We start from the raw sequence: 12,325 nt of genomic DNA, 5'->3' as shown, positions 1-12,325 counted from the left end.
CCCCCCCGACCAGGATGGCAGCCCTTTCGGTCTTGCATCTTCGCTTCTTTGTCCTCAGTTTAATATCTGTAGATTTTTTCTTCTTTTTGTTTGCGTTTGTGTTGCCCTGTTACTAGACGCTTCGTTGATCGAAGCAGCCCATCGTTCTACTTGTCCTACCTGGCGCCGGTCGCCGGATCATTACTCCACGATACCATTCTGCGATTTCTCTTTGTCTCCTTCGTCTCGGTGTCACGAGACGAGTTCATCCGTGTCCGCTATCTGGTATAGCATAGTACACATGCGCCATGGCCCAAATTCTCCGGACCAACCAAAACGGCAGCTACCAGCCCGCCGAGCCTTCGCTGGGTCGAAGGCAAAAGAGGCAACTTAATCCTATTTTAGAGGAGGACAGCGATGATGGTCAAATCGAAATGCCTTGCGAGAATCCGCAAGTCACGTCCCATGCCTGGTTTACACCCCAGAGTGACCACTTTCCAACCCCCCGCGGTGTCAACTTTCTCTCCGCTCCAATTCTTCCATCATCTCCGTCCACAGTTTCCGGCGACACCTCTCCAATGACGTCTTCCAACCCGTGGAATCGTGTTAGCGTCGCGACAGACAATACCGAGTTTGAGGATATTTATGACGTTTCTGACCAAGAAGACGACCTACCCCGGAGCTACTTGCACAGAAGCGTGTCTGTCGCCAAGAGTCTGCCGTCGACCGAAGGGGCGCCCAAGTTCCCGCAACGTTTGGTTATTCCTTCAAGCCAAATCGAGGACTGGCCTGCTGTCGATGAGTTCAAGAAGATCGCATCACCACTTCCGCTGACACCGTCGGCGCAGCTACCCATGTCCCCGGCCCAAATCAGCTTCATGGGACATCAGCAGGCTCTCCACGTGCCATCCGCGCCACCCTCTCTGGATGGCAGCTTGACATCTGAGCAGCTCGCCGCGATGAGCTCTCCGCCTACACCCATAATTGGCAATGATCAGGCTCCCGAGGAAGAGAAATGGGCCGGTGTGCGACTGCAGCCTGGAGCACTTGCCACTCTGCACACACTGTCATCCAACGATTCCGAACCCGAGGAAGAAGCTTCACAGCCCTTGGAGACCACACAGATGCAGTCCATTTCGCAAAGCCAAGAGCTTCCGTTGCGTTTAATTACCGACCTGTTACAGCCTCGTCCCCGCACTTCGACTGCCACCCGCCAGTCGCTCTTGGAGCTGAGTAAATTGGACATTCCTTCCCCTGCTGGTTTCTTCTCTGGCCTGTCCCCAAGATCACGCCACACATGGCATCTGCCAAGTCAGTCTCCGGGCGGCATGGCCCCGCCTACCTCGACAACTGCAGAGCAATTCTATCGCTGCCCGTGGAACCTTGACTCGGACATTCCACCTGTTCCCAGTCGACCGGACTCGGCAGAGGGCTTCTATCGCCTTCACGGATGTTCTTCGGAGCCTGTAGAGCAATTTGTTGAGATTCACGACGATAACGATGGTGTTGAGGATGATATGCCAACTGCTCGCCCAATCCTCCCTACCCCCAAGGCGTCCGAATTCAACAAGGCTGATGTGGCTCCCTCATCCCCCGACGTCGAGGAGGCTCCCGTTCCTACCGAAATTGTGGCCGACTATGATGCCGGCTACGCCCGGAAGCAACAAAAAGCTGCCCTGTCCAATTTTGACCGCACCGAACTCTGGCTCTTGGCTCAGCGATCCTATCTCAAAGGTGTGGATGAGACTGACAACCGTGCTCTCCAGACCATTGCCGAAGACATTGATACGGATACGGAGGAACCTGAAGAAAAAGAGAATGAGGAATCGCAAAAGAAAGTTGTGCGATTTTCCCACATTCTGCCTACAGTTCAGGCCAAACGTCTACCCTCCAAGCTTCTTCGCCAAGAGTCTGCGTACTACCGTGCATTCCAAGACTACATAGTGCGCACACAAGGCTCAGATGTGTTCGTTCACCAACTCCCACGGTTTGAGGCTCTCCAGGGTCAACGTGTCGGCCTCCGTGAGATTCATATTAACCAGCTCCTGGGCAAGTACCAGCTAAGCGTGGTTCCTCAATCGGCCAAGAAGCGTCTTAGCGCCAACGTGGTGCGAGGTGACCTCAACTTGACAGACGACCCTGAGAAAATTCGAAGAGAAAAGGAGCTGGAAGCCATGAACCAGATTGCCATGCCGTCTTGGCACGTCGCTGCTCTCAAGTTTCTCAACGGTGGACGGCTCATTCGCGCTCCCATCACCAAGCGTCTGGCTAGAATCTCTCTGGCAACTATGAACCAAGATGGCAAGACACGCAACAGGGCTCGCATCCTTGATCTCGGTGGGCAGGCTACTGGCGATTGGGCCTGGCATTGTGCTCTTCAGTACCCCAACACCAAGATTTACACAGTCACGACCAAGGCTATCCGTCAACTGTCCAACGCCAACATCCGGGGACCTCCGAATCACCGTCAGGTTGCCGTAGAAAAATTCAACCGTCTTCCATTCCCCGACAACCATTTCGATCTCATTTCAGCCCGCGAGCTCCACAGCATCCTCAAGTTTGTCGGCGAAAATGGTGAAGACGAATGGGAGACGTGCATGCGTGAGTGTATGCGTGTCCTGAAGCCTGGCGGCTATCTCGAGTTTTCCATCCTCGACTCCGACATCATGAATGCTGGTCCTCTTGGCCTGGCAAAGAGCGTTGAGTTTGGCTTCACCCTAAAGACTCTTGGGTACGACCCGAGCCCATCCAAGCTGTGGCTGAGGCGGCTTGCGCGCGCCGGCTTCACCGACACGCGCCGTGCCTGGATCTGCCTGCCGATGGGAGCCCATCGAAGCTTTTACAAGCTGCCCGCCGCGTCTGGTTTGGAGGGGAGACGAGACGAGGCGGCGCAGGTGCGCCAGATGGAGGCCATGACCATGGGCAGCGCCGCAAGCGTTGCGGCCGTGTGCAGCATTGTCGGCGGCTGGAGCTGGGAGCGCTGGCTGCTGCGTTGTGAGATGGAGAAGGTGGCGGGCGAGCTGCGCCTGGTCGACACGGTGACAGCAGGAGAGTCGATGAGAGAGGCGGGCAAGTGCCTGAAGGGAGTTCACGATGTAATGGAGGAGGGCCGGGGATGCCGGTCTGGCTTTAGGATGTTGACTGGGTATACGCGGAAGCCTGAGATTGATTATTCGTCCATTGCCATTGGATTTTGAAGATAAACAGATCTGGCATTTGTTTTGACTTTCCAGAATGTATGTACAACATAGGTTATGCAACAAGCTGCGCTATATGGAGCAACGATCTGGAACCAGTGAACTGGCTACTCCATATTTGAACAATAATTTACTCGGAGCACAAACAGAATACAGAATATACATTTTAGCTAATGACATTTTCTTCAGCAAATTTTCTTGATTTTATTTTCCTTTTCTCCTGGCAATTCTCGATGCTGTTCGCTTGAAGTGGTCACGGTGAACCCAATGCGGTTAGATCGCTCCTATCCAGCCAACCAACGACAGCAATTCGGCCCCATTTTCCTTCGCCCTCAGGCGTTCAAAGCTCCATCGCCGCCGTCAAGCTCGCCTTCTCTCCAAAACTCCGCGCGAGCCTTGCCATCCCAAATCCCCATCCTCCATTGACAATCTACGCAGCGGGAGCTGGGCATCGATTTCTCGCCACCCGCATATCCTCCTTTCAATTCCCCGTCGTGATACCCACCGCTTCCGGCCGAACCGACATCCCAACAACCAAGTCATGTCGAACAACTGGCAGGAGGAGGCCATGCGCCGCCTGCGCCAGATGCGGCAGACCTCGGGTGGTATGGGCGGACGCGGACGCCCTCAGATGCCGCGCGGCGGCGGCCCCGCGCTGCTCGGCGGCGCGCTGCTGATTGGCGGCGCCATGGTGCTGTCCAACGCGCTGTTCAACGTCGACGGTGGCCACCGGGCTATCAAGTACAAGAGGCTCTCCGGCCGCCCCCCCCCCCCCCTTCCCATAGAACAAAGATACCGACAGCGTTGCATGTATTATGCGGGAGAAGATTCCGCACAAGGCAGAGGGAAGTATATGCTGACGAAGCGTGTTACGCAGGAACGCACATCAACATCCCGTGGTTCGAGACGCCCGTCGTATACGACGTCCGAGCCAAGCCGCGCAACGTCGCCTCACTGACGGGCACCAAGGACCTGCAGATGGTCAACATCACCTGCCGTGTGCTCTCGCGCCCGCAGGTCGAGGCGCTGCCGCAAATCTACCGCACGCTTGGCACCGACTACGACGAGCGCGTGCTGCCGTCCATCGTCAACGAGGTGCTCAAGAGCGTCGTGGCCCAGTTCAACGCCAGCCAGCTGATCACGCAGCGTGAGATGGTCGCCAAGCTCGTTCGCGAGAACCTGTCGCGCCGCGCGGCCCGCTTCAACATTCTGCTCGACGACGTCTCGCTAACTGTACGTCCACCTCCTACCTCGTCTCCATGCACTCCTGCTAATCCGTAACCCCCCGCGCAGCATCTCGCCTTCTCGCCCGAGTTCACCGCCGCCGTCGAGGCCAAGCAGGTCGCCCAGCAAGACGCCCAGCGCGCCGCCTTCGTCGTCGACAAGGCCCGCCAGGAGAAGCAGGCCATGGTCGTCAAGGCGCAGGGTGAGGCCCGCTCGGCCGAGCTGATTGGCGACGCCATCAAGAAGAGCAAGTCCTACGTCGAGCTCAAGAAGATTGAGAACGCGCGCCTTATCGCCCAGCAGATGAACGAGTCCGGCTCCAAGAACAGGCTGATGCTCGACGCTGATGGCCTCGGCCTGAACGTGTTCGAGACGGATGAGAAGAAGTAAGCGCTCAAGGTAGACTCGTGGGCAAAGAGACAAGAGAACGGGCCCGAAGGCAGGTCTCTACCAACTTAAATCTCCACTGTATTTGTGAAACGTATGGAGTTGTATTATAGCAATATATGGATGAAAGGAATTCTAATGTTGCCTCTGAACGTAGCCGCTACTCACAGAACCGTATTGTTCCTGCATTTCTAATTAATTAATCCCCAGTGCTAATAAGGCCAACACTTTATTCAAAAATCCCTTTTGCCCGGTGATGCTGTATTTGCCCGTCGTGACGCAGGCAGCAGCACGCGGTTACCCTTCCAAGCTACCCCACCATGGGTTGTCCCGCCTTCACCACGATGACGGTCCCGCCGTTTGCGCAAACCTCCAACCGTCAACCTCTCTGGCCTGTTTACACTCTACATACTCTTCCTGCGCCAAAACGGGTCAAAATCACCCCTTCCTTTCCGTCGCACATATAGAAACACACAGTCGCCCACCATGTTGATCAAGTAAGAGCTGGCATCACCCAGCCGCCAACCCTGCAAGCATCCCGCCACCCAGCCACTAACCTACGTTGTGCGACTGTCAGGGTGCGAACACTGACCGGCAAGGAGATTGAGCTGGACATTGAGCCCGGGTACAAGGTGCGTTGTCCCGTCGTTGCAGCAAGGCTTGCAGAATTTTGGATCGGGCCCAGCGGGCGTGTGCTCACGATGCCCGTGGAACAACTAGGTCTCGCAGATCAAGGAAAAGGTCGAAGAGAAGGAAGGCATTCCACCCGTACAGCAACGCCTCATCTACGGCGGCAAGCAAATGTATGGCAATTTTTCTTTTTCCGGCGACGAATGACGTTTTGTGGCCCCCAGCTGACGCAACGGACAGGACCGACGACAAGACCGCGGCCGACTACGACCTTAAGGGCGGCGACACGCTGCATCTCGTCCTGGCCCTCCGTGGCGGCTGCCAATAGAGAGGCCCTTGCCCATCTCTACCGAATTTCCCTCCGAGCGACGAGAGAATAAGCATATCAGAAACAAAGGGGAAACACTCCCCTGGCATTGGGCCATGAACATTAGCAAATTTATACACACTATAAGGGAGAAGGTCGAGGACGAACGAACAACGAACGCATTTTTCATCCTTTTCGGGTGCGGAGGATAGACAGTCAGAAGTTTCAATAATAATAAAAATACAAGCAAGTACGTTTTTCAGGTTATAAGAGAGAATCAAGTGAGAGACGAAACGTAATCGATTCGCTGTGATATATAATTATGTTATCCCGAATGCTCCATCTGGAAGCAGAAACATTGCTAGTCACCTTAAAGGAGACGTAAAAAGACCAAAAATTCCATCACGCTGATAAGTATATGCCATGCGTTAACACGAAAGATATCGCTGGGCGGCCAAGAGCACGCCAAAAAGACAAAAACCTGCCAAAAGGCTGACGCTATGTATTCGGTGCAAATCCAAAGAAAGAAATCGCTCGACGGTTAAACAGACACGCTGCAAGACAACATGGTATTTCGCTGGTCTTTGATGCCAGTTCAAAAAAAAAAAAAAAAAAAAAAAAAAAAAAACAAGGACCGCTCAAGACTTGAGGGAGGATTCAAGATCAAAAGTCCAAAAAGAAAACCGCCGGGAGAAACGCTTCTGATTCCCAGATCCAGATTCCAACATTCGCTATGCAAATCAAGTTTTGTATTGTATTGTACAGTTATCGTACATCGTACACGCTGTTGTAGGTTGTGGTGTGGGCGTGCTGTGCCGTCATCATCCATTCAAGTGCGCTTGACGGGACGCTTCATGAAGACGCTGACGGGCTTCTTCTTGCGCGGGAGCAGCTTCGGGGCCTCGGGCTTGGTAGGCGACAGGCCCCTGGCAAAGTCCGCGGGGGGGCTGGGTTCCCTGGGCAGGACCTGGGAAGTACTGCTGCTGATGGCCGGACGCTTGGACGCGGACGACGGGCTGGTGGTGGGCTCGTCGAGGTTGGCCGCGCCGGCGGTGCGTTTTCTGCCCGCGGAGGGCGGCGGCGACGACGACGACGCTGCCGCGGCAGTGGTTGTGGTGGTGACGCGGCGCAGCGGCTGGGGAGGCGGCGGCGCTTTGAGGGTGCCTTTGCCGGCGCCGAACTTGCGCTGGAACATGTTGCCACCAGAGCCGGGGACCTTGCGACCTGGCGCGGGGGGTGGCGGCTTGGCGGCGGCGGTATTGCTCGGTGCCGAGGCGGCCGCGGAGGGCCGCTTTGCAGGCTGGCGGTGGTAATCATCATCACCGTTGTCCCAGTCATCTTCCTCCTCCGAGTCGGTGATGTAGGCAGCGTGCTTGGCGTGCTCCGCGATCACAGCCTCGGCGCGCTTCCTGGCCAGCTCCTCGGCGCGCTTCTCGGACGCCTCAGCCTCTGGTGTGCGATACGCGGGCTGCGCGGCGATGCGGTGCTCGCGCACCATGCCGGGCGGTGGCTGTGATATCGTCGCCGCCGGCGATCTCGTCGTCAGGTGCTGCTTCTCCAGGAGGCGGATGGGCGCGACGACCGACCGGGACAGGGCGCCCTGGATATTGCGCACCTCTCGCGCCTCGCGTCGCGCCTTGCGCATCACCCCCGCGCCCGTCAGCGTCTTCGTCCGACTCCCGCCTCCGAAGCTCAGCACGCTCGTGCTCCCGTCCTTGGGACCCAGAGGACGCCTCCTCGGCCTCGTCGCGTCCGACGGCAGGAAGCGGCCCTCCACGATCCTGCTCTTCTTGCCTTCCTTATCCTCGCGGAGGCCGGAGAGGGCGGCGCGCAGCTGCTCCTCCGACGCGTGCAGCGAGCGGTCGTGGTCGGCCTTGTAGCGCTCCCACACCTTGAACCAGCGGTCGGCGTGCTTGGGCATGTAGGCGTGGGCGCGCAGCTCGAGTGGGAAGTCGCGCTCGATGAGGCGCAGCCACAGCTCGGCGGTCTCGCCCTGCAGCTGCGGGCAGTTGAGTTCGATCTGGCGCAGCTGCCGCGCGTCCTCGATCTTGGCCAGGATGTGGCGGACTGAGGGGTATGACATGTAGCCGACGCTGACTATGGACCGGATGTTCTTGGTCGCGACGGCGGTGGCCATCTCGTGCAGTGACTTGGGCGTCATCGCGGTCGAGCGGGCTGTGTGGATTTATTGACGTGTTGTCGATGTCGTCTGCGTTGTCGACGTTGTCTGCGTTATCCTCGTTGTCTTCGTTGTCTTCGTTGTCTTCGTTGTCTGCGGTGTCTTCGATGTCTTCGTTGTCTGCGGTGTCTGCGGTGTCTGCGTTGTCTGCGCTATCGTCGACAGCGGTGGATGATGATGGATGGATATGTTGGACGGGTGGATGGATGATGACGGGTGGACTGGAAGGTGTATATAGCCCAGTTCACGTGAACGCACAAAGTCGTCGGTCAGGCAACAAAAGACTATAAGTGAGGGTTACTCAACTCTGTTTAAGGGCCAGACGCGTCTTCGTGCATCATGTACTGATGTACAAACCTAAAAGGGAACTTGTCGTTGTCAAGACCATGATCAGATGCGCCGCACAACTAGATCAGCCATGCATCCCCCCATCTTGTCCTCAGCCTTGTGGTTGGGCGCCGTACTGAGACTAGCGCTAAAAATGGCCAATAAATGAAACGCGGCGATAATAAACTCAGTAGTAAAAGAATCATAAAAGATTTAGGCAGAATAGGATCTTAAACTATTATTTAGATTAATTAATAAAGATTTAGTTTAACTATTTATAAGAAACTTTTTTCTTTATATACTTATTTATCTTTCTATTATATTCTTAGATTATATTAATTCTCTTTAATCCTTTAGTCTAGATTAGATCAAGTATTTAATAAGTCTATTTAGAATTTAGCGTAGCTTCTAATAGTACAGAACGGAAGCCTATAATAGTCGTGCGACACTCCTGCCGCCTCGTAGGGAGCTAAAAGTAAAATTAATGATGTTTTTTGTTGTTTTGTTATTTGTGAAGCTCTCATGGCACCTCAGGTGGCCAGTTGTGGTCAGCACCCACTGCGAGGTCAGCCGACAAGAACCTGCAAAAACTGACGCCACGCCAAAAACAGCAAGTCAATCTCCGATCATACCAAATTCTGCGATTCTCTGGGCCATCGAAGAAAAGCCAGCTATCGAATCAGCTGCTATGGCAGAGGAGCCCGTTGCTGCTCCGCCGGAAAGGCCATCGTGGCTGCCCCCAGCGCGCAAGAGCCGATACCTACCACCTGAAGTTCTCGCTGCCATCTCAGAGAAACTACTGAGAAAATTCCCGAGCAACGTCTCTGCTCGCCAGACTCGCTCGCGATGCTCCCGCGCCGTCGTACAGGCTAGCAGTGCTACTGATACAGTCTTGCCCACCACGACATAGCCCCAGCAAGATAAAGCTCGCCGAAGTACTAGCGCCGTCTGACGCATCACTGGAGACTGCGACATCTTGCGGACCGGAACAAAAGCCAGCTGAATACAAGGCGCCGACAGCATTGCCAACCCTGGAAAGCACGTCCAGTGCGCGAAACCAACCCGGCCGGGTTGCCACAAATCGCGAGCCCTGCGTCGCGAGGCAAAAAGAGTGGCGCTCCGGGAGGACGCCGGGGGCCTGGCGCCGCAGGTCATGGTGCTGTTTGAGCCCGTCCACCCGTAGTGGCGCGTATGATGAGCTCTCGCCGCGGAGGAAGTGCTGGGAGGAGACGGATCGCGGCGACCGGCACTGTGGCTCTGGGTTCTGTAACTGCACTACCACCGACTGCAGCGGGCTCGAAGAAGGTAGTGAATATGCCTGGATCTACATCGCGGAGCCATCGGACGTGGAGTCCGGCATGCGCATGATTTGCTAGGGATGAATCGACTAGAATGTTACTTTTTGCTTGTTTTGTGTTGTTTCAGCTGGGGGGCTGTATGCTTGTCTCGACGAGCCGCGTCTCGATGTGCTATGTCATATTGTGCAGTCTCTTACTACATTGTGAGGCAAAGTGCGAAAACAAGAAATTACAAGTTAAGAGACAAGATTATGAAATGATATCTCGTAAAGACTATATATTGATCAGTAGGCCCCCCTTAAAATCGGCAATCATCTCTTCAATATTCTAACATTTTACGACGAATATCTGCAGACAACATTCTCCATTTTATTATACTACAATCACTTCAAAATGAAGACAGCCAAATTTGTTCTCACTGCCTGTCTCTCAGCCAAAGCTATTGCCGCTCCAGCTATAGAAGAGCAGCAGCCGGGTGTTTTATTCTGCGATCAAACTTACTTTGGACCTCCATGTATCACTGTTCCAGCACCCATCAGTCAATGCAGTATGTTGATGCCGTGTGGCTAGAGTCAGCTGAATTCGTCACTTGGCCCTAACATCTATGAAGTCGATCTACCCTCAGGGGTGCGTGACAAAGTATCCTCCCTTCAACCAGATGAGGCAGTTGGAATTTGCCGCTTCTATAAGTGAGTCCATCCTTGACACAACTAAACAAGCGGACTTGGCATATGCTAACAATTTATTTGTAGGGAAGGACGCTGCTTCGGTGAGGCAATAGATTTTAGGTACCCTGGTTATGCCAATCTACCGGACTTGCCCGGCCGCTGGAATGATAATATTGAATCTTTCCGGTGCTTTGGTAATTAAGGAATAGTCTCTCGGAGGTACTCCAGAGTATGGCTGTCACGATCCAATTCGAAACTGTTCTTTGACGAAGTTGTATAAGGGCCGGCGTCATTGATACAGCGCGGGCTTTTCAACAAAGCTCTGCAGCTATAGCCCTTGCGAATTAAAAGATAGCTTTAGTAGCCCCACCAATAATTCTCCTGAATTAAATCATTATTCTATCTTGTGATAATGTCGCTCCATCTACGGAGTATAGTGGGTTAATAAAAGTTTCACTCGGTTCAGTACTCCGTACTTCCCCACTAAATTACACATAAAGGTATATAGCTTTATAACCTAAATAACTAAGTAACCACTGCTTAAATAAATAGTAATTTAAACCTAATTAATTTATTTAAAAGACCTAATTATCTTTTATAGCTTTATTTTTTATTTTAAGATATATAGTCTTTAGAATACCTATTAGAAGTTTAAAATGTAGTTTTTTTTAAGTAGGGGTGAATTTACTAGTATAATAAAAGTACTTTTTAACTTTTAACTTTAATGTTTAATATTTTAAGAAAAGAACTTTAGAATAAAGTATTAAAGACTATATATTTAATAAAATTATAAAGATTCATTTAATTAGATTTAATATAGAGATTTATAATATATAGAGGTAAAGTTAGAAGGCTTAAAAATAGAGTATTTAAGTATAAAAAAGGGTACTATTTAAAACTTTTATTAACCTACTAGAGTATTAAACTAAGGAAAATAATTTATATAACTCTATATCTTTATCCTTTAATTACCTATTACTTCCTATTATACTTTTATAAATAATATAATACTAACTCTATAATACTGTGAGAGCTTGGGCCACAGCCCAGCTAGACTGATAGCCTGGTGGCCTGAGGCACGGGGCCGATAGGGGGGGGACTCCCCCTTATGTATAGTAGCCACTTCGTCACAACCTCCCTGTCTCTTCCTCCGTAAGAGATTCAATTTAACCTCATATCGACGCCTACTCGCAGTAGCCGTAGGGCCAGTCCTTAACATATATATTTAATAAAATTATAAAGATTTATTTAACTAGATTTAATATAGAGATTTATAATATATAGAGGTAAAGTTAGAAGGCTTAAAAATAGAGTATTTAAGTATAAAAAAGGGTACTATTTAAAACTTTTATTAACCTACTAGAGTATTAAACTAAGGAAAATAATTTATATAACTCTATATCTTTATCCTTTAATTACCTATTACTTCCTATTATACTTCTATAAATAATATACTACTAACTCTATAATACTGTATATAGTCTTTAAGTACCTCTCTTTCTTTAATAAGAAAAGAAAACGTTTAATCTTTATTACTACTAATAAAATTAAAGTTAAATCCTTCCTCTAATATTAACTATTATATAGAATTATTATACTCTTTCTACTCCTTAGAGGCTTTATAATTCAACTATACACTATAGACCCTTACTTAATCATTATCTTACTAGTTAAAGCCTATAAGAGGGTTTATTAGGAAGACTATTATAAGAATATTATATTAACTATTAGAATAAAACTAACATATATTAGAGGGAATAATAATCAAAGTATTAGATTCTTAATATTATTACTTATATATGTTTATTCTTTCTTTTTTTATATTTATTATAATATTTATTATTAAATACTAGTTTATTAAATGTTTCCAACTCTAATACTAAAGTAGGGGTTTTTTATTAAGGCTTAGTTTTTCCTCTTTTTATTAAACTTATAGGAGAACTAAATAGGTTAAACTTAATTAGAGTAAAATAATAATAATATTTTAAAGAATATTCTTTTTATTAAAAATGGATTTATTAAAGTCTAATAAAGTTAATACTTTATTATATTATAGAATAAACTATCTACTAGTACCTATATTATCCTATAAGTCTATAATATATTATAGTAGTAAGGTTAGTCTATAG

At 50.3% G+C, this 12,325-nt stretch overlaps 3 protein-coding genes across 3 annotated transcripts; 2 read left to right on the top strand and 1 right to left on the bottom strand.

Moving 5' to 3' along the window:
* Window positions 1–287: 287 nt before the first annotated feature.
* On the top strand, window positions 288–3,176 carry ISF_04343 (Methyltransferase type 11; the record flags this gene model as incomplete). Its single annotated transcript, XM_018847949.1, has 1 exon — window positions 288–3,176. One exon carries the CDS (start codon window positions 288–290, stop codon window positions 3,174–3,176), a length of 2,889 nt encoding a protein of 962 aa, XP_018704905.1.
* A 541-nt stretch (window positions 3,177–3,717) lies between these two features.
* On the top strand, window positions 3,718–5,745 carry ISF_04342 (prohibitin-2; the record flags this gene model as incomplete). The annotated part of the gene is made up of 6 exons (XM_018847948.1): window positions 3,718–3,898; window positions 4,054–4,409; window positions 4,470–4,786; window positions 5,365–5,419; window positions 5,517–5,590; window positions 5,658–5,745. The coding sequence occupies 6 exons, from the start codon at window positions 3,718–3,720 to the stop codon at window positions 5,743–5,745; spliced, it is 1,071 nt and encodes a 356-aa protein (XP_018704904.1).
* An 808-nt stretch (window positions 5,746–6,553) lies between these two features.
* ISF_04341 (RNA polymerase II transcription factor SIII (Elongin) subunit A) lies at window positions 6,554–7,885 on the bottom strand (the record flags this gene model as incomplete). Its single annotated transcript, XM_018847947.1, has 1 exon — window positions 6,554–7,885. One exon carries the CDS (start codon window positions 7,883–7,885, stop codon window positions 6,554–6,556), a length of 1,332 nt encoding a protein of 443 aa, XP_018704903.1.
* Window positions 7,886–12,325: the final 4,440 nt, after the last annotated feature.

This window comes from Cordyceps fumosorosea, assembly GCF_001636725.1.
Source record: "Cordyceps fumosorosea ARSEF 2679 chromosome Unknown scaffold_9, whole genome shotgun sequence".
Classification (NCBI taxonomy): Eukaryota; Fungi; Ascomycota; class Sordariomycetes; order Hypocreales; family Cordycipitaceae; genus Cordyceps; species Cordyceps fumosorosea.
Note: the sequence above shows the minus strand (reverse complement) of the source record. Positions and strands in the feature narration are given on the sequence as shown.